Here is a 20766-nt window from a genome sequence, read left to right as displayed (position 1 = left end):
CACTCCCCAATGGTCCTGGAGAATAGATCCTTCCTGGGGGCACCTCGAACTTCTGCTTCTTTACCTATAGCATGGAAACAGCAGGGTCCCACTTCAGAGGGTTGGCTGGTGACAATTCAGCTGGTGGATGCACATACAGGGCACAGCCTGGGCCTGGCAGGCAAATGCTGTTGTACATGGCTTAGTGACCTAGGGCCCCTGTTTACACCATGTGGCCTCTCAGAGGCAAAGGTTAGGTAACTTCTCAGGGTCTCTAGATCCTCATCCATAAAACAGGTCATGGCCCCTACCCTGGGTACTGAGGGGAGGGTTAGATGAGCACACCTGGGAATGAGTTCTTGGGTGCCCTCAGAGCAGCCTGAGTCCTGTAGGTGCCCACCACTGTCATCCTCATGCCTATCACTGGCTGGACTGCTGTGACTCTGCCCTGCCCTACCCCAGGCGGAAGAAGGACTCTGTGGAGAGCCACCCGACCTGGGTGGATGACACTCGGATCGACGCAGATGACATTGTGGAGAAGATCATGCAAAGCCAGGACTTTACGGACGGCAGCAACACTGAGGGTGAGCTGCCCACGTGGGGAGGACTGGGAGACTATGCCACTTGCTTCAGGGCTTCCCCAGCTGCTCCTGCTTCACTCAGCCTCCATCCTTCCCTGTGTCCCCACAGACAGCAATCTCCGGCTGTTCGTGAGCCGTGATGGATCCACCACGCTGAGTGGCATCCAGCTGGCCAACAGGTAGGAGTCACAGCTAGGAGTCACAGCTCAGGGATGGGTCACTAGGGTGGCTACTGAGGGCACAATGGTGAGAGCACGGTCTCTATAGACACTCACCTGGCTTTGTTCTTTTTGTTTTTAAAGATTTTATTTATTTATTAGAGAGAGAGGCAAGAGACAGGCAGAGGGAGAAGTAGGCTCCATGCAGGGAGCCCAATGTGAGACTCGATCCTAGGACTCCAGGATCACACCCTGGGCTGAAGGCAGGCACTAAACCGCTGAGCCACCCAGGTGTCCTCCATCACCTGGTTTTGTATAGCAATTCTTACCACCACAGTGTTACCGTGGACCGCTCACTTCTCTCTGAACCTCATTTTTCCTATTTGTCAAATGGCCTGGACCATCACATCTCACCTAGAAACCTGGGACAGCACCCTGGGGTTGGTTCTGAGGGTTCCAAGGGTAGCCTTGGGCAGTGCCTAGTGCAGGGCTTGGCACACAGCAGAGGCTGTAGCTGTCTTTATTTTGGATCCTGCTTTTCCCTTCCTTCTGGATCTGGGCACCCTTAAAAATGATGATGATGACCCATTTATCAAGTTAATATTGAGCATGAGCCACACACCAAGCAAAGCACTGAGCTAGGTGCTGGGAATACAGCAGTGGGCACCGCAGATCTGTGCCTGCATGATGTTTACATATGAGGGAGTGGCAGGCCCAACGTGGTGCTTCAACTACAGTTTGTAGTGTCTTCTTGGGATCATTCATTTGTACCATGTTTACTGGTTCACTGAAGGAATGAGTGAATGAGTAGAGGAGCTCCCCATGTGCAGGGCTATGCTGACTGAAGCCTTATCCCCTGTTTCCGGGGGCTGGCCAGGAAGGTGCTCATTTAATTAACATCAAGGTTGGGGTGGGGAAGATGGAGACCTGGCGGGGCTGCGCAGGGTCCCCGACCTTCCCTCTGGTGCTGCTATGCTGACACCTGCTGGCCGAGGCTCAGAATTGCAGCTGCCGTCCCCAGGTGGCTTCCTGGGCTGTTCCAGTGAGGTGGGCAATGGTAAAACAAAAGGCACCTCCTTGGAGGTTTACAAACCCCTCCCTAGCCCCCTCTGGCAGTGAGGAAACAATTTCAGAGGATGGAAGAAACCAGTTTAATCAGGAGCAAGGTCTTAGCAGAGCTGCCCACCAGCCCTGAGTGTCCATGACCCTGTGGGTGGGCCTGGCTTCAGGAGAGAGAAGAGCCAGTAAGGCTCCCCGGCCTTCTGTCCTCTTGGCAAACTTCATAATCCCTCTCCTTCAGTTTCTTCATCTGTCAAATGGGGCAGCGGGCAGTCTTTGCCTGCCAGGGTTGCCATGAGGATGGGTGAGGCACAGCTCATAGCAGCTCTGAAATCCCACAGACTTCCATAGGTAATGTCTCTGTTGTGTTGGGTGAGTAACTCAACTTCTCTGAGCCTCAATTTACCTCTCTGTGAAACAGGGCGGGTTAGTTCAGAGTGCCAACTTGTGCAGTAGTTCTGAGGGCCTGCCCCAGAAGGGCATCTAGGAGGACAGGCTGACCTGTTTCTCTTCTCCCCTACCCTGCAGGGTCTCCTCTGGGGTCTATGAGCCTGTTGTGATTGAAAGCCATTGAGGAGCGGGTGTCCAGGCTGGAGAAGGGCCCTGCCTTTGCGGGCATCCAGGCCCGCATCATTCCACGAGGGACCTTCCCCTTCGGATCGCCATCCGCACCACATCTCATCTGTGCCTCCTCCATGCACTCCAGCCCCACTCCTGCCCCAAAGCATCATTCCATTGTCCTCCCATCCAAACCGGGACCCTCCTGGCCCACCAGGCCCCCGGCACCACTGTGAATATTCTCCTTTGAACCACTAGGGGGCAGGATGTGCAGGTCCATGAAGCAGGTGGACAAGACAAAGATGGCCAGGACTGCCCCGCTGGAGACCAGTTTTGGCCCCTCCGCGAGGACATGCAGCGGCACCCACCTGCAGGGATGCCTGTGGCTGAGGGGCCCCTAGCCCTGTGTCCCTGCTCATTCTGGGAGCATCAGCTTAGCCATGCCCTGGCCGGGCCTTGCTCTACTGCCCCCTTGCCCTTGGGAGGGCCAGTCCACCCCTGAATCCTGCCACCATGGCCCTCTGACTGCTTTAGTGCTTCAGCTGTCCCTTCCCTGTGTCCTGGGGGACCCGCTGGCGGCCTTCTCCTGGGAACCAAGACCTCAGACCCATCCACACTCCAGACTGAGACCCCCACCCCAACGAATGTTCTCCTGCTGCCCTGGCAGCCTGCACTTTGCACACGCTTGCCTACAGCACAGCCCCACTGGCCCTTGTCTGCCTTTCCCTTGAGCCCTTCACAAGGGTTTTTGGGCACTGCTTGCTGTGCGGTCAGTGCCTGCCCCTGGCAGCCCGGCTGGAACGTGGCACTGCCTCTCCCCCCAATTTTGCTCCAGCTCAGGCCTGACCCCCCTGCTGAGAATGGTCTGAGCATTGATGGTGGCTCTCCTCTGCTCAGGGCTGGATCCTGAGCAGCTGGTTTTCTGTAGGAAGCCAGGAAAGGTGCCTCCCAAACCCTCAGAGGTCAGCAGTCAGGCTGGTGGGCTGGACTTGGCAAGCAAAAGCCCCTTCTCTGTCCCTGCAGGGTCTGCTAGCCCAGGCTGGGGCTGATGCTGGAAAGGCAGGTGGACTGTGACTGGACCAGCCTGGAGCTGGCTTCCTGGCCAGAAAAGCCTCAGCCCTCCTCTGGAAGCATCCCTCTCTCTGGGCGAGGGAGAGGCGGGGAGCAGTCTGGCCCTGCCCCCACCTCTCACTAAGTAAGGCCTCTGCTGTCTATATACCGCCCCCTGCCCTGTCTTCCTTACTTGCTTGAAGGTGGGTTCTGGCTGCCAGCCGGTCCCTGGACAGACTTCCCTGCCACTCTGAAATTTCACTCATTTTGTGTGAACCCAGCAGGCTGGTGTTTACTTAATCCTGTAACTTTTTTCTTTTTAAAAAACATTTCTCCTTTTTTTTCTTTTTTCTCCCCCCCCCCCCCTTTTTAAAAAAAAATTCAGTTTGGTATCTTCTCCTCCCCCCAGGTGAGGGGAGGTGGTTCTGTTCTCTGCCCTACCTGCTGGCTGGGTCCCAGCAGGGCTGAGGATCTGGATTGAGGGACCAGGATACCGGTTCTCTCCCTGGTAGGGGTGTGGGCGCCAGTGGGGTGTCCTCCCCAGGCTGGGAGGGCTCCTTGCCCTTATGCTCCAGCTGGCAAGAGTTGGAGCATTTAGTGCTTCAGCTGTCCCTTCCCTATGTCCTGGGGGACCCGCTTTGTCCTGGGGGTTCCTTTGTCTTGGAACCTCGTGGCCTTGGGAGCAGAGCATTTCTAGAATTCTTTGTTGTTTTTAATCCCCTAACTCTCAGAAAATGAATGTGAGGAGCTGCCTGCTGAGACAGGATGGAGCATTTGCTCTGGTTGGAGAAGGCTCTGGTTAGCCCTGCCCGTCCCTTCCTGCCCTGCAGACACCTGGCACTTTAAAAGGGGAACTGACTGTGCTGTCTCCAGATGAAGTGACCCCCAGAAGATGGGAGAGCACTCTCCTTCCTGCATGACTTCAGCACAGGGGGGAAGCACATTCAGGGTATATTTGGGATCTGGCTCAGAGTTCTGGGCTTCAGGCTTAAAACAGCTAGCTCTGGTGCTGTTGGGTAGTCCCCCAAATCAGGAGCCCCAGCCCCATCCTAAGCGAGGTCTGGGCTCGACCATCACCCCAGAAGACAGAGCCTGCTGCATCCTCCCCTGCCAGGCCCCAGACCAGGGTAATTGGACTGAGAATTTGGCCACATCCAAATGAACACTAGCTGGAGCCAGAGGCCTGGAGCTTCACAGCCTCATCCCCATGTGGGATCCCCTTCTTCGACATCTGGGTCCCCTCAAGCTCAGTGAATTCCCTCCAGGCACCCACAGCTCCTGGACTTAAAATTCTATATATAGAGAAAGATAGACTATATTAGAGATATTTTTGGAAAGGAATCAGTCTATGCAATGCCAGTTTGGAATCTTCTTGAAAGACAGTTTAACGTTTTTACTAGGAGATTTAAAGAAAATAAAAGTCTACAATATTTTTAGGTTACTTTTTTTTTTCCTGGTCACTCCAAACTGACTATATGGTGTGATCTATCGGGATGGAGATCTGCCATGTTCTCCTCTCTCTTAGGGAGATGAACTAGGAAATGGGTGGGGGTGAGGGTACCTTTGGGTTGGTTTTTTTTTTTTTTTTTTTTTTTGGCCTTTAAAAAAAATCCCCTCATTTCTAATAGAATGTTGCCACCACCACCACTCTTATTTAGAGGGCTGTGTTTGTATCTCTGTCCTGGCTTCCGTTGTAGAAATTCACATTGTAAGGGGAAATCAGCCTAGTGTCAGTGTCTTGGTTTGGGGGGAAAAATTAAATGTTGCAGTTTTTGGTTGTTACGGCACATTGGGTTTTGTTTGTTTTATCTTTCTGTCAGCATTAGAAGAAAGCCACATGTGTGGGTTGATATCCGGGAATGGGGGAAGATGTAAGTGGCCAGGGTCCTCCCTGTCCTGGCTGCCATCACAGTCATTACCACCTTCATTGTTCCAGGTTCCTGGAGGAGGAAACAGGCCCAGAAGGGAGATTTCTTGCCAGTCTCACACCTACTAAGCCGTCTCAGTGCACAAGTTCCAACTGCTGGACCTTCCTAGCAGCCAGCCTGAGACAAATAACTGTCTGCACCTCCATTCCTCGGCTATAAATGGGCCTGTGGTTGAAAGAAGAAAGTGGGTAACGGCCTGACCCAGGGGTGCTGACTTTGTTCCCAACTTCTCTCAAGCCCCAGGCTGCAAGTGTCTCCATGCCTAACTAAGCCCCTCACGTTCTGCCCCTGACACTCTCAAGTTATGGGGAGCCAGCAACTTAGCCAAGTTCTGAGAAAGGCAAGTCACCCTGGCCTTTAATTAGCTCAGAAGTGGCAGGAAGCCTCAGTGGCTGTGGACAGGCCAGAAGGGACCAAACCACCAGGCCTCCTTCCTGCTGCAGCTCCTCACTGTCCACACCTCTTCTCGGAGCTGACACCCATTCATGGCCCCTTTAAACCCTTTGAGCCTCTTGTTTTTTTTTTTGTTTTTTTGTTTTTTTTAAGACTATTTATTCATAGAGACAGAGAGAGAGGCAGAGACGCAGGCAGAGAAGCAGGCTCCATGCAGGGAGCCCAACGTGGGACTCGATCCAGGGTCTCCAGGATCATGCCCTGGGCTGAAGGCGGCGCTAAACCGCTGCGCCACCGGGGCTGCCCGAGTCTCTTGTTCTGTTCTACAGTGCACACCTGGGGAGGGGAAAGTTGGCTCCTGGCTGAGCCCAAAGTCAGTCCTGAGATGAAAAGGGAAGGCTCTAGGCTGCAGGCCAAGAAGAGTTGTTCCTGTCAGCTTTGAAGAGTGCAGTCCCCATAAAGACGGGCTCAGGTGACCCAAGGAGACATGCTGCTGGCAGGAGCAAACCATGCTAGGTTCTGAGGCATCTCCCAAGTGTGCCAATCCGCCCCTCCTCCCCTCCACCCCTGTACCCCCAATTCTGGGCACTAGGGCTACAGCAGTGACTGCAGACCTCCCCACAGAGCTCATGGTCCGGCAGATCAACAAGTAAATGAGCTAACCAAAACCTGATGATGACAAGCATTATCAGGGGGAGGGACACTGGGGGCTGTGGAGCACAGAGGAGGGGAGCCCTGCCCAGCTGTGAGGGGCTTCCCTAAGGGGTGTGGCATCTCGGTGAGACCTGATGGGGGAGGAGCAGAAGGCAAGCTGTGAGAAGACCGTGTTCCAGACTGGGGAGGGACCTGTATGCGGGGCGTCCGTGTGGCTGCCTGGGCTGCACACCCAGGCCCAAAAGGCGGATGGTGAGGAAAGGGAGGGTCCCCCTGAACTCATCCCTGCAGTGAAGACAGGACACAGGAACGGCCGCCTGGGAAGCGAGGCAATGGTAACCAGGCGCTCCCCCAACAGCCAGTGGGAATCCTCCCATCCCTGGGGACGTGGGGCACCCCCTCTTCCAACCACTCCAGGTGGGGCAACAATCACTCTTTGCACGCCTCTCGACCAACAAGTTGGAGGCTCCGTACTAAGAAATAGGGCCCCTGGGTTCCGGTCTCGGCTTCAGCACTGACCTGGGTTGTGATCTGCAAGTCTTCACGCCTCTCTGATCCTCAGTTTTCCCACCTGAAAACTGGGACCTCTGACCTCGCACGCCCTCCCGCTCTGGCTTCGGGATCCTGGGATATTTAGAGATGAGCTTTTGCTTCTGGGGCGAGTGCCAGCCAGTCTGGGCCTCCCCCCCTCCCCCGCCCCCCTCGACTCTATTCCCTAGGGAAAGTCGGAGAACGGCGGGACCCGCAATGCCTTTGGAAACTACATTTCCCGGCATGCAAGGGGGGGCGGCACCCTCCTGTCTTGGGACACGTAGTCGCGGGCCCGCCTACAGACTACGACTCCCGGCGTGCCCCGCGGCTCAGGGCCGGAAAGCCCCGGATCCGGATCCGGGCGGCGGCTTCCGGCTGGGGTGTGAGATCGCGGGGGACATGGTGAGCGCTGGGCGGGGGGCGTGCGCGGGTGGGCTCCGCCCGGGAGCGGGGCCTTGGGCGCTCGGAGCCGCGATTGCGGTCCCGCCGGCTCCCTGTACGAATGAAAACGCCGTGGCCCGGCGCTCTCCGAGCCTAGAAAGCGATACTGATCGGGGCTGCGTCTGTTGAGTGAATGGGAAGCTGAGAGCGCGGTCGGGCTGCGACGCCACCCGGCCAGTGGTGCTCCCAGATGGGGAGTTACTTCGTCAGTTGGGCCCTCCTTTTCTCCAGGCCACGGGGACAGACCAGGTGGTGGGACTCGGCCTCGTCGCCGTTAGCCTAATCATCTTCCTCTACTACACCGCCTGGGTGATTCTCTTGGTATGTGCTTGCCCCGCCCCCGCCGCACCTTCCACCCCTGGGCCCTGACGCGGACCCCTGGCATCGCTTAAGCAGCTGCTATGGGCCGGGCACGGTGCTAGGTGCTTTCCCTGCCTCATTTCCTTTAGTCTCCAGCACAGCACTATGAGGACGAGGCTGCGGGTGTCCGGTGTGTAGATGACGAAGTAAGGCGCAGGGAGAGGACTGATCCCTTACTGCTGCTCTGTAAAGCCTTATTACTGATTCGCTTTTGCCTTTGGTTGGAGTTGTAGTCCTTCTGGTTATCCTGCTGGCTCTCCGGCATGAGTGCCAGTGGATTTTCTGAGGGCCTTTAGGACTTTTTTTTTTTTTTCCTTGTGGGAAAACTTGTTGGTTATTGCTTAAGAAGTGCAGTGTGTTTGGAAGGCAAAACCTTACAGAACTTTGGAGGAAAATGTTAGTAAAGAAGACCGTGGAGCCCACTTGAGGATTTCTCCTGTACCTTTGCCCCTGTTGGGCGGTGAGTGCCTCAGGGCAAGCCCCTCATCTTCTGTGCAGTGCCGGGCCCCTAGCACCACCATAGGGCAGGCACCAGGCCAGTGTGCAGTGAACAACTTCAATAATCAAGTAAAGGAAACAGACCAGAGCACCCCAGATACCACCGTGTTAAAGCAAAGTAGGTGCTGTCCCAGTGCTTGGACAGGGGTTAGCCCCTGAGATGGAGGAAGGGGGGTGTTTGGCCTTGAGAGGTTGGGCAAGGCAAGGAACACTCACCAGAGCTCTGTCCTCGATACCAGCCCTTCATCGACAGTCAGCATGTCATCCACAAGTACTTCCTGCCCAGAGCCTATGCTGTCGCCATCCCACTGGCTGCCGGCCTCCTGCTGCTCCTGTTTGTGGGTAAGTCATTGCTCCCTCAACCCTGAACAGTGTGTCTGGGAGTTCACACCACCCTCTCCCACCTCTGAACGTGTTTCCATACTTCAGCACCGGCCGCACACCTGCTTGATGCCCCTGGCCCCCGACCGACACCCTGGGGTTTTCCTGTTCCTCCTTCCGGGCTGCCAGTCAGTAGCCCTTTGGGTTTTCTCCATGCCTTCTGGCTCATTGGTCTCAAACGGGATGGCAGTCATGCCGTGTCTCCCTTTTTCCTGCTCCCTCCACTACCACCATCTTCACTCTGTGGCCACCTCAGTCACCTTTCACCCCTTTGTCACCCACTGGCTCATGATTCCTGTACCTCTCTGTCTCTCAGCCTTTAGTGTATGCGCTTCTGTGGGGCAGGATGGTATCTTCATCATCTTTATTATGTCCTCAGCTCCTGGCACAGGCTGTGGCACCGAGTTGGTGCCGAAGAAAGTGGTTTGGATGAGTCATTCGGATGACCGGGTGGTGGGGTGGGTGGTGGATGTGGAGAAGGCAGGTAGGGGGTGGGGGTGGGTGGTGGTGGATGGGCTGGGTAGATGGATAATCAAGTGGGTCTTATGCCCTGTAGAAGCTAAAACACTATGCATAGCCAACTGCCCGTGCTGGGCACTCCATTGATGTTTGTTGAGTATGTGTGGGTGGATGTGTGGCTTGCTGAATGACCAGGGAGGTGATCCTGGCCTGGAGGGTGGTTGCGCAGGTGCTTGGCCCTGTGTATGGGTCACTCCACCATGCAGTGCCCACTTTGGCCTCCCCACAGCCCCAAGCCCAGATCTTACATGGCCTTTCTGGTCTATTCCAGGAGTGTTCATCACCTACGTGATGCTGAAGAACCAGAAGGGGACCAAAAAAGCTCAGTGAAGGCCCAGTGGGGCTGAGGCTGTGGCACCCCTCTGCCACCCCTCCAAGGGTGGGGGTGCACAGGACCCATCCAGGCACCTCGGCTCCCTCAAGCCAGGGCTCCCTTTGGACATCCCGGGGATGGAGCTGTTGAGGACCTACCACATAGGCCTGCTCCTTCCTGCTCAACTTTCCAGAAGCCAGGAAGGAGGATTACTGGGAAGCCTCCCTCCTACCCCTTTCTGGTTCAGGGCCTGAAAGATGCTGGTTGTCTCCCTCTCACCTTCAGACTCCCTGTCACCTTTTCCTCTGAGTTCTATCTTGTTTCAGTTTCCCTCCTGTCACCTGCTGATGTTGGACTTGGTAGGTTCTGAGGCACCATGCAACCTTCCCCCACGTGTTCTGCTCCTCCTCTGAGGCAGCTTTCCTGGGTCTGACATAGCCCCAGGCCCCACCAGGACTTCAGGACCTGGAAAGCCTAAGGGGAGGAGGACTGACAGGCCAAGGGTTATCACCAGGCCTCAGGGCACATTAGGGGGGCCATAGTAGGCCCCCAGACCAACTGCTTCTCATAGAGGCCCAGCCCCTTGGGCCCAGCACTGGCCAGTTGGGGGATAACTGAACAATAAACGTTGATGATGTGTTTGTCTCTGTGCCATCACTGACCTGGGAAGCTGGAGAGGGGCTGGTCTCAGGTCAGGAGACTCTGATCCGTGCAATGAGGGAACCTCCCCGATTGTCCCCGCGCTGGACACGGCATAAAGTGGGGACTGAAACAGGTGTGGCTCCAGTCTGGTGTAGCTGACAGGTGGGGAGTTGGCGGAGACCTGGCCATGTGCCACACACCACAGTCTCTACCATGCCTCCCCTGTGCCAGCCCAGCTAGTGTGCATTAGTATTTTAGGGACCCACAAGCCAGTCCCCTAAAAGCCCAAGTCCATCGTCCTTCTCTTGTACCCAGCAACCCAACCTAGCATTGGCTCTGAGCAGTGAGAGCTCGGGGAACCAGAACAGGGCTGGCTCTGGTCGGGCTGACTCTGGTCAGGCTGACTGACAGGCCCAACCCTGTCTCCCCAGCAATCCCACCACACCCCTCATCCCATGCAGCTGGGTCTCCCGTTCTCAGTGCCTAGTTCAAGCTTCTGTCATACCTGGGATGATATTCACTTCAGTTAGCAGAGGCCAACCACAGGCACACCTGCCTTGCCCTCACCTGTCCCACCCTCTCCCCCATGCTGTAGCGGTGGTATCCTGTCTGATGGTCCCCCTCGCTTGGGGACAGCCTCTGCCTCTCACCAGGATCCTTCTTGTGTTTCAAGAGTGTGCTAGAGGCCCCACGTAAAGGACTGTCCATCAGCCCAGTAATTCCCTCCAGGTCTCCCCCCACCTACCCCAAATAGCCAAATTCCCAAAAGGGTGTCCACACCTGCTGCCTGCTGTTCCTCACCTTCATGGCCCTCAGTGTCACTTGGGAGGGCTGCACCCACTCAGACCACTGGTGACCCCATGCTGGCCTGTGACATCCCCCCAGATGTACTTTCAGATGCTCTCAGTGTCTATGAGGCTCATTCTCATACTTCATGTCTCCCTGCTCCACTTCTGCCATGAGATGGTGGGCTCCTTGGGACTTGGTCACAAGCCTTCCCACCCCACACTTGTCCTTAGCCAGGCTCACCTCCTGAGCCCCAACATATTGCTCATGCACCAGTTATCTGCCGTTGGATGTCATAGTGGCATCTCCAATTCATCCTGTCATGATCTGAATTCCCAGACTCCTCCTCCCCTCATGCCTTGCCCCCTCCCATGACTGGCATCATCCTATGGCCCCAAACCCAGCCAGAAGCCTGGCCAATATTATTGACCTTGGCTTCCTCCTCCTAGCGCACATCCACACAACCCCAAATCCTGTCTGTTCTCCCTCCTTCCTCCCCTCCCCCACCAGTCACCTTCCCAATGCAAATCCACTCTTCTCTGCCCTAAGTCATCAAAAGATTCCTCACCCCCTCCTACTCTGGCCCCTCCAATGTGACTATACATAACAACCATGACCTTTTTAAGAACATCTGAACATCTTCTACATATAATGCTTGCCTGGGTTCCCACCCCCTCCCTACATGATCTGAAAGAACCTGCATGTATCTTTGTTCACTTCTCACTCCAGCTACCCTTACCTTTCATTTCCTGGGATTCACTGAAGCCTTTTGCACATCCTACTCACAGTGGCTCGACACATACTTATGAAATACTGGTTTGTGCCAGGCACTGAGCCAAGAAGTGAGCCCAGCACGGTTCCTGCCCTTCTGGTGCTCCCATCCTGGTGGTGGTGGGGGAATATAATGAACAAGACAATTTCTGACAGTGTTAAGGGTGATGAAGAAAATAACACAAGGTGATGTGGTCAAGAATGAGGACACTTAGAGAGTCGAGCAAGGTGAAAAGAATGACAAGAAAGAATAGGGGAAAGGATTTCAAGCAGTAGGAAGGGCACCTGCAAAAGCCCCAGCTGTGAAAGAATTTTCTGCCTAAGGAGGGGTGGGGGATCCCCTTGTGGCTGGCTGTTGGGCGGGTGTAGGCAGGGTGGTTTGAGATGGGCCTGGGGCCCGTGGCGAGGGGTGTGGATTTTGTTCTAGTGCAGAGGGATGCCACTGGAGGCTTCAAGCATGAGAGTGACATCATCCGATTTATGCTTTTAAAAGATGAGGCTGGCAGCTGTGTTCCTCTCACTCACCACTGAATCCCCAGGGCCTAGCAGGGCTCCTGCCCATAGTGAGCGATCAAAATAGACTGAATGAATGCATGCGCCAGACTTCCTGTGTGACCTGGAGGTACTCACTTCTCTCTCTGGACCTGAGTTTCCTCGCCCGAGGGACAGTCTGTGGGAATTTCACGCCAGAGTGGGTGGGCGGGATTTCGATTCAGGTTCCCGCCTCCCCAAGCGGCCCCGAGACCTGAGTCCTCCGCTTCAGGAGACGGACAGGGGAGGTCTTCCCTCCTGGCGACCCCGTGCCACGCGTGGCGGCCCCGCCCCAGCCGGGACAGCGGCCTGAAGGATGCTGCAGCTCCGGGGGCGGGCTCCGCAGGCGCTCGCCGGCGCCTCCCGCGCGGATTGGCTGCAGCCGTGACCGGCGCCGCCCTATTGGTCGGCCCAGAAGCCGGGGCGGGGACCGGCTCCTGCAGCGCGGCGGCGGGGACGCGGCTGGAGCCCGGGAAGCTGCTGCGGGGGCGATGGCCGCACCGAGCCCGGGGCCCCGCGAGGTAGGTTCGGCCGCAAGAGAGGACAGGAAAGGGAAGGGTTGGGGGACAGGGCCCAGGCCTCCGATACCCGTGCGGCGCGGACACACCCCCATCCAAGGCCAGGAGGGTCCAGCTCTGGGCGGGGACCAGGACACGCCCCACGCGGGGCCCGCAGGTATGGAGGGGGAAGTCTGGTGGGTGTCCCCAGAGAACTTGCTCAGTTTTCTTATCCGGGGAAAAAGCTCCTTCACTGTGCTGCTAGCGGGTCAAGCTCTTGGCCAGTGCTGGGTACATGGTGGGTGCCCACTACTAATGGGTCAGCTGCTACGAGCTCAGCTTCCAGCTGATCCTCTGCTCGGCCTGGAGGAACTTCGCATCAGGAGTGGAATAGAGGAGTCCCTGGCGTCACAGCTCCTACTATCAAGGGTTCCTGTGCATGGAGCTCAAAATGCCAAGGGGTTATTATAGTTCTCATTTCACAGATGAGAAAAGGAGATGCAGAAGGGTTAGGTGACTTACCTAGGATCATACAGATGGTGAGAGACAGGTTTGGCTGTGGAAAGCATCCTCTACCTACTGATAATAATAACCATCATTCTAGTCTGGGTGCTGACTGCATCACAACACCCAGTGAGGTGGGTACCAGCATTATCCGTGTTTTACAACTGAGGAAACTGAGGCAGGGAATGATAATAGGAGGGCTCACATGTACTGGAGGTGGGATTCAAACCCAAGTCTTTCCCCTCTGCGATGCTTCCGTGTGTTCATTGCTTCTTGTGCCTCCTGCCACCAGGTCCTGGCCCCCTCCCCAGAGGCTGGATGCAGAGCAGCCACCTCGACCTCTGGCCGCTGTGGCCTCCTCTGGCGTCTCCGAGACAAGCAGGCTCGCATTGGCCTGTTTGAGATTGGCCCGGGGCATGAGCTGCACCAGCTGACATGCATGATGCAGGCAGGGCTGTGGGCTGCCACCCAGGTCTCCATGGACCACCCAACCACAGTGAGTGGCCCATCTCCATCTGCACCTCTGAGGTGCTGAGGGCAAGACTATGCTGATGCCCTGTCCTGCTAATACTGCAGCATTGGGGATCAGAGAGGGCTATAAAAGGAGGAAATCAGGGGCTTGGTGTAGGAAGGGAGGGACATGCTGGGGTGGGGGCTGAGGCCAGGGAAGTCCAGTGTGTATTGGGGATGTGAGGAACCCCTTGACCTGGGTGTTTGTTATGACTCTAGATAAGCCTCTGCTTCTTTGGGCCTCAGCATCTCCATCTGTGTAATGGGTGAGGCAATTATACTCTTTGGTCTCTGAAACCCTCCTAGTTCTGCTAGGGTGTATGGCTGAGAAGGGACTCCACCCCCACCCTGCCAGCCTGGCCCATCTGTCCTGGAGCTCAGGCTGGGGCCAGGCTGGCTCAGCAGAAAGGGTCACCCAACTGCAAGCTCAGCAGCTGGATGGGCCAGAGTGAGCATGTGTGTTGTTTGTGTGTGTGCACACACATGTGCAGTGTGACCACATCCCACAGGCCGAGTCCTGGCACAAGGACCTAGAAGTCCAAGAAGAGTATAGGAGCTTGAGGCGGAGAGGAGAGGGATGTTTTCTAAATCTTATCACCTGCTGACAGTCTTCCATGGCTCTCCAGTACTCAGCATGGCTTCAGGATCCTGCTAGCTCAAGTCCAAGGGCCTACTGTCCAGCTACATTCACATTCCATCCCTTCCTTATTTACTTTAACCACTTGAGCTCTCCTGCATTTCCGGTGGCCACCAATGCTGTTCCTCCTGCTATGAGCACCACCCTCCTCCTTTCTACCACTTTCAGATTTCGGCTTAGAGGTCATCTCCCCCAGGAAGCCTTCTCTGATCCTGCCCCTCTCACACTGAGTCAGGCAGGTCCTTTGGCTTTAAGGCCATCCCCTTTCACTGGGATGGCATCCTGCTTCACTTGGCCAACATGTGCTTCTGGGTGAATGGACCAGGCTCTGAGTCCTGGTCTGTTTGCTGAGGTAATCAAATTGAGGGAAGGGGGTGAGGCCAGGTGTAGGACCCTTCGAGATCCTGGAGCTAGCATTGTGGGGCTGAGACTGGCCCTGAGCCCCTCCACCCCTTTTAGGGACCACCCACTGAGGAGGATTTCTCTGAGGTCCTGACCCAGGTTCACGAGGTAGGAAGCCCAAAAAAACTGCACGGGGCTGAGGGGGGGTGCGTGCTGGTCTTCCTTCTCTGTCCTCAGTTTCCCCATCGGTGCAGTGGGAGTGCTGCCCTGCCTCAGGGCTTTGCAGGAAGGGCGTGGTTCCCCTGACCCTCTCAGGCTTGGGCCAACTGCACCCTCCTGGGGCGCCGGTGGACACTTTTGGGGCTGCTCTTCCTCCTCTGCAGGGCTTCGAGCTGTGCACCCTGGCTGGCCCAGCCTTCTCCTGGCTGCGCCGCTCCCTAGGCCTGGCAGAGGAGGACTACCAGGCGGCGCTAGGCCCGGGTGGCCCCTACCTGCAGTTCCTCAGCACCTCCAAGAGCAAGGCCAGCTTCTTCCTGTCGTGAGCTGGCAGCAGGGGTGGGGAAGGGGTGGGGGCTGTGTCTCTGGGTGGAGGGGGTGGCTGGGAAAGAAACAGGATGGCCAGGGCCGGAGGGTCAGGGCCGGATAGAGGTCAGATGGAGGAGAGTGAGGGTGGGAGGTGAGGGGGTAGGGGTGGCGGGGAGGCCTCGAGCCCCGTCCTGGGCGGCGGGGCGAGGGGGCGGGGGCAGAGCAGGGAGACAGATCCACACTGGGGCAGAGGGCCGGGTGGGGGCCGCTCCAGCCCCGCCTGACCGGCGACCTCTCCCTCCACCCCCAGCCACGACCAACGCTTCTTCCTGAAGACCCAGCGGCGTCGGGAGGTGCGGGCGCTGCTCGCCCATCTGCCCCGATACGTGCAGCACCTGCAGCGGCACCCGCACTCGCTGCTTGCACGGTTGCTGGGTACGACCGGCCGGGACCAGGGACTGCGGGGCGGGGAGGGGGTTGGAAAGGAGGGGAGGAGGGGTGAGGGAGACCGAGAGCGAGCAGGGGAAGGGGCCAGGGAGTGGGGCGGCGGCCAGGATGGGGGGCGTAGGGGATCTGAGCGCGGGGTCTGGGCCGGCGGCTCCGGCTGCGGGCAGCGTTCGGGGGGGTGGGGGGGGCGTGTCCGAGAAGCCCCCGTAGGAGAAAGGCGGTTTCTGGAGGGCGCGGCCGAGCCCTGGGGCGGGGCCTCCGCAGTGGGAGGGGCTGGGGATCGCCCGGGCCGGGGCAGCGGCTGTGGGTGGGGTCACGCCAGAGGACCGCGCCTCTCCGGGGCTGCCTAGAGGGTGCAGTCGGGACGGCCACTCAAGCTGAGGAGGAGGGCTGGGGGCGCGGCCTGGAGGGGCGGGCTCGGGGGGCGGCGGGCCTGGAGCAAGCGGGGCCCGGAGCTGGGCTAGGGCGGGATGGACCCGGGGCTGTCGAGTTGGGGGCCCCTCACCTGGCGCCCTCTCCCCTTCCAGGAGTGCACAGTCTGCGGGTGGCTCGGGGAAAGAAGGTGGGTGAGGCCGAGGCGAGGGGGCCGGGCCAGAGGGGGCGGCTGGAGGGTGAGATCCTGTCCTTCCTCACTCCCTACCCCCGTCCCCAGGAATTCTTCATCATCATGCTGAGCGTCTTCTACCCCGCCGGCCGCATCTCTGAGAGGTGAGTCGCCTCCCAGGGCCCCAGCCCCACGCGCGATCCGCCACCTGAAGCACCCGTACTCACTAGACAGATGTGAAACGGGGGCCCAGGGAGGAGAAGGGACAGCCCCAGGATCTCCAGATGGATCGGAGACAAGGACAGGCACGGCCAGCGTCCCTTGAACACTCAGGATGCGCTGGACGCTGTGTCAGTCTTTGCCTTCTTTGCCTTCTTTATTCCCAGAACAACTCTGAGGGATAGGTGTGGTTATCATCCCCATTTTATATAGAGGAGAAGCTGAGGAGGAGGAGGAGGGCCACGCAGCTACCACGGGAGGAGCAGGGATTCAAACCCAGCCTCTGATCGCACATTGCCCTCTGAGCCTCCTAACCCCTGACTCTGCCTGCAAGCTCCCCATTAGTGCTCCCTCGGGGGCCACGGGCTTCCCTCAAGCCTTACTGGTGCTGCTGCCTAGGCTTGGACTCCTGTATTGGGAACACTTCCAGGGATAAGGTGCCCAGAGGGAGGCATAGGCAGGGATAAAGCCGGGACTGGGCTTCCAGAGGCCTGAGTTCAAATCCCTGCTCTGCCCTTTACTTACTGTGTGGTCTTGGGCAAGACAAAGATACTCTCTGAGCCATTTTCTTCCTTTCTGCCACGGAGACAATAATGCAATAGGGGTTGTGGTGAAGATTTGAACATCCTCCCAGTGGAAGCTCTTATTTCTTGCTCCCCGACTTGTGTCAGTCTCTATAAAGCTGAATTTTGCTGCCCCCTTCCTGTCATCCCCCCTCACAGGTACGATATAAAGGGCTGTGAGGTGAGCCGCTGGGTGGAGCCAGCCCCTGAGGGCAGCCCCCTTGTCCTGGTGCTGAAGGACCTCAACTTTCAAGGCAAGACCATTGACCTAGGTGAGCCATGGAGGCAGTTGGTGCCTGCTCTTCCTCCATTCAGGGTGAGGTTAGAAGAGTGTCCCTGCCCTGCCCTCTGCCTGAGACATGGAGAGCCCTTATTCTAGGGTCAGGCAGGGGAGGTTTCAAATCCTGGCACTGTGACCTACTAACCAGGTGACCAGGGCAAATGGCAGATGCTCATCTGTGAAATAGGACAGTAATGACACCTGCCCTCTGGGGCAGATAGGTGTCGCACCCTCAGCACCTTGCCTGGCACACCATGAGCACTCAAGTAGGGGCACTGATGCTCTGGCAGGGCCCCAGCGGAGCTGGCTCATCCACCAGATGGAACTGGACACCGCCTTCCTCCGGGAGCTCAACGTGCTCGATTACAGCCTTCTGATGGCCTTTCAGCGTCTCCACGAAGATGAGAGGGGCCCTGGCAGCAGCCTCATCTTCCGCACAGCCAGGTGGGCCCCCCACAGGGCAAAGGCAAGAAGGAGGTGTTGAGACCTTGACAAAGATGGGGGAGGGGGGAGGGGGGCAGACAGCAGAATCAAAGGCTTGGAGACCAGAATGTGCAGGGTTTGTGTGTATATGCTTGTGTGTGTGTGTGTGTGTGTGTGTGTGTGTAGAGTGGAGGGCTGAGAAGCCTGGCTGGCAGAGTCGATGGACACGTGTGGACCGCAGCATGGGAAATCCAACTGGTCAAGGGCTTCAGTGCTGATTTAAAGAATCTATCCATTTCCCTGAAGATGGATGTGGAGCCACTGAAGGTTTCAAAGCAGTTTTCAGACCTATTTAATTTTTGCTTTAGAAAGAGCCCTAGCCCTTTATTATTTTTATTTTCTTTTATTTTTTAAAAGATTTTTTAAATTTAATTTATTTATTCATGAAAGATAGAGAGGCAGAGACAGGGCAGAGGGAGAAGCAAGTTCCATTCACGAAGCCCGATGTGGGATTCAATCCCAGGTCTCTGGGATCACGCCCAGAGCCAAAGGCAGACGCTCAACTGCTGAGCCACCCTGGTGTCCCCCCTTTATTATTTTTAAAAAGGTTTTATTTATTTGAGAGAGAGAACAAGTGAGTGTGGGAACACAAGTGGGAGAGAGGGGCAGAGGGAGAAGGAGCAGGCTCCTGATGAGCTGGGGCTCAATCCCAGGCCCCCAGGATCATGACCTGAGCGGAAGGCTTCACTGACTGAGCCACCCAGGTGCCCGAAACAGTCCTTGCCCTTTACACCAATTCCACTTCTAGGACTGCGGTCTTCACTATTGGCATCATCATCATGTCGTCTCCTGCTTTGTAGTAGTAACTGTCACTCTTTGCACACTGACCATGAACTTTGTTAAGGTGGACTCATTCCCACTTTAGAGATGTGAAAATTGAGGCTCAGAGAGGGGGAGTGAGGTTGTAGAATGACTTCTGCAGATGCATGTTAGTACTTGGTTAGTTACTTGGATTTCAGTCCTCCATGGCCCACGTCTGTGGCTGAGAATCATGTAGTGCTTAAGGAAGGCACATTCAGGAAAGAAGTCCAACCATGTGGTGGGTGGAAATGTGAAAAATGACATCCTCTCATCCAGCCCACCAACCCACCCTTTGGAGGAAGACCTTGGGGTGGGTGAGGCTTGGGCAGAATTGAGGTTGGTGGCTCCCCACAGCCCTCTGGCTGAGCTGGACACATCCTGGCCAGAATGTGGAATTCCTGCCTTGGGGCACAGGCACCCCACACCCCCTCTCTCCCCAGGTCTGCCCATGCAAGCTAGGTCAGCTTCGCCCTAGCACTCTATCCCCAGCTGGGGCTTAGATTACAGTTGTCATTCAGCCAGTAAACCCTAGTTTGCATATAATGGTTGTTTTCATATTGAAATATGCTGGCTGGTAAATACCCACTGCCCTATCCTTACCAGTTCCCAGCCACCAGCCACACACACACACATACATCCCCCGCAGAGGGTATCAGTGTTTTTAGCCCAGGCACCCAGGCCACTCGGTTCTGATTGGTTGATGCCTGGGATACTTCCCGCACTCCCCTCCACCTCCTGGAGGATAAAATTAGGGAATTGAACCTGCTTCTGGCAGAGACTGGGAACCAGCCAAAGGCATCTTCGGATCTGAAATACATTTAGAAGGCAACCCCCCTCTCCATCCACCCCGACACCATCTATAAACTGGAGCTCTGCCATCCTGAAACCTCCAGGGTTGGATGACCCCAAGGAGAGGTTTAGGAAACACCCCCATACCAGACTTAGCCAAAGTGATGTCGCAGATAAGTAAGTGTCTCTACGACCCAAAAGCTATAGCCCACACCACCCAATAGAAATGTAGCTTGAGTCACACGTGTAGTTTTAAATTTTCTAGAAGCCTCTTTAGAAAAATAAACAGAAGGGACGCCTGGGTGCCTCAGCGGTTGAGGGTCTGCCTTCAGCCCAGGCTGTGATCCTGGGGTCCCGGGATCCAGTTCCCCAATCGGGCTCCCTGCGTGGAGCCTGCTTCTCCCTCTGCCTGTGTCTCTGCCTCTCTCTGGGTCTCTCATGGATAAATAAATAAATAAATACATCTTTTTTTTTTTTTTTTAAGTAAAACAGAAACAGGTAAAAATTTAATAATATATTTGTTACTTTGTTAATACGTCCCAAGTTTTATAATTTCATCCTGTAATCAGTATAAACATTTATGGGGCATTTTGCACTCTTTCTCATACTGTCTTGGAAATTCAGTATGTATTTTACATTTACAGCGCATCTCAGTTGGGACTGGTCACATTTAAATGCTCAATGGCCACATATGGCTAGTGGCTACGGAATGCACAGTGCAGGTCTAGAGCATCCTCTGCACTTCACTCAGCGGTTTCTCTGACGTCAGGGGCCTGGCCCACAGGAGTTGTGGGAACGAGCCGGGGAAGGGCAGGGTCGGTGCAGAAGGCCACGCTTGCGGGCATCCATGGGCTGGGGCTCCCCCCGGAGGAGGCAGCAGCCTCACCCCCCTGTCGGCCGCCAGGTCTGTGCGAGGGGCGCAGAGCCCCGAGGAGCCGGGAGCCCAGAACCGCCGGCTGCTGCCGGACTCCCCCAACGCCTTACACATCCTGGACGGGCCGGAGCAGCGCTATTTCCTGGGCCTCGTGGATCTCGCTACTGTCTACGGGCTCCGCAAGCGGCTGGAGCACCTGTGGAAGACGCTGCGCTACCCGGGCCGGACCTTCTCCACCGTCAGCCCCGCCCGCTACGCCCGTCGCCTCTGCCAGTGGGTGGAAGCGCACACCGAGTGACCCGCGTCCGGACCGTGGGCGCGCGCGGGGAACCGGGGTTCCAGGCTGGCCCGGGCGGCCGGGCGGGCTCCCCTCGCCTGCCGTTCCTCCCTTTGGCCTCCAGAGGGCAGCATCCCCTAACTAAAAACGATGACGACACAGCCTCCTCCGGTGGTGATGCCATGTTTGGCTTTGTGCCAGGGACTCCCCCACATTAGCTCATCTCATCCTCAAAAAACTGCTATTACTTTCTTTTTACAGACCATAAGATGGAGGCTCAGGGGGTGAAGGGACTGAGCACGAGCATTCAGCAATAAATGCTGGAACCAGGACTCGACTAT

The 20766-nt window shown here is 56.6% G+C and overlaps 3 protein-coding genes across 18 annotated transcripts in view; all 3 read left to right on the top strand.

Moving 5' to 3' along the window:
* EEIG1 (estrogen-induced osteoclastogenesis regulator 1) overlaps positions 1–5172 on the top strand; it is a 34396-nt gene extending 29224 nt beyond the window's left edge. For both annotated transcript variants that reach the window (XM_072778071.1, XM_072778072.1), the window contains 3 exons: positions 442–563; positions 670–739; positions 2306–5172. In XM_072778071.1, coding sequence (XP_072634172.1) covers positions 442–563; positions 670–739; positions 2306–2351 — 238 coding nt within the window. In that variant the 3' untranslated portion in view covers positions 2352–5172. The remainder of the gene's footprint in view (positions 1–441; positions 564–669; positions 740–2305) is intronic.
* Positions 5173–5554: 382 nt separating this feature from the next.
* Positions 5555–10044, top strand: DPM2 (dolichyl-phosphate mannosyltransferase subunit 2, regulatory). Of its 9 annotated transcripts, XM_072778075.1 has the most exons (6): positions 5555–7293; positions 7564–7653; positions 8191–8308; positions 8430–8532; positions 8951–9029; positions 9362–10044. In XM_072778075.1, the coding sequence occupies exons 1-5, from the start codon at positions 7000–7002 to the stop codon at positions 9015–9017; spliced, it is 672 nt and encodes a 223-aa protein (XP_072634176.1). In that variant the 5' UTR covers positions 5555–6999; the 3' UTR covers positions 9018–9029; positions 9362–10044. The 9 variants fall into 9 exon arrangements, with proteins under 9 accessions (XP_072634176.1, XP_072634179.1, XP_072634178.1 ...); XM_072778078.1 differs by lacking the exon at positions 9362–10044 and having other exon boundaries at positions 8888–9027; XM_072778076.1 differs by lacking the exon at positions 8191–8308 and having other exon boundaries at positions 7120–7293.
* A 2519-nt stretch (positions 10045–12563) lies between these two features.
* On the top strand, positions 12564–20762 carry PIP5KL1 (phosphatidylinositol-4-phosphate 5-kinase like 1). Of its 7 annotated transcripts, none has more exons than XM_072778055.1 (10): positions 12564–12654; positions 13427–13630; positions 14741–14791; positions 15007–15161; positions 15459–15583; positions 16123–16157; positions 16248–16303; positions 17081–17193; positions 17492–17645; positions 20179–20762. In XM_072778055.1, exons 1-10 carry the CDS (start codon positions 12625–12627, stop codon positions 20444–20446), a joined length of 1191 nt encoding a protein of 396 aa, XP_072634156.1. In that variant the 5' UTR covers positions 12564–12624; the 3' UTR covers positions 20447–20762. The 7 variants fall into 7 exon arrangements, with proteins under 7 accessions (XP_072634156.1, XP_072634157.1, XP_072634161.1 ...); XM_072778057.1 differs by lacking the exon at positions 12564–12654 and adding an exon at positions 12669–12808; XM_072778056.1 differs by lacking the exon at positions 14741–14791.
* Positions 20763–20766: the final 4 nt, after the last annotated feature.

Source organism: Canis lupus, chromosome 16 (assembly GCF_048164855.1).
Source record: "Canis lupus baileyi chromosome 16, mCanLup2.hap1, whole genome shotgun sequence".
Lineage (NCBI taxonomy): Eukaryota > Metazoa > Chordata > Mammalia > Carnivora > Canidae > Canis > Canis lupus.
This window is presented reverse-complemented; position numbering and strand designations above follow the sequence as displayed.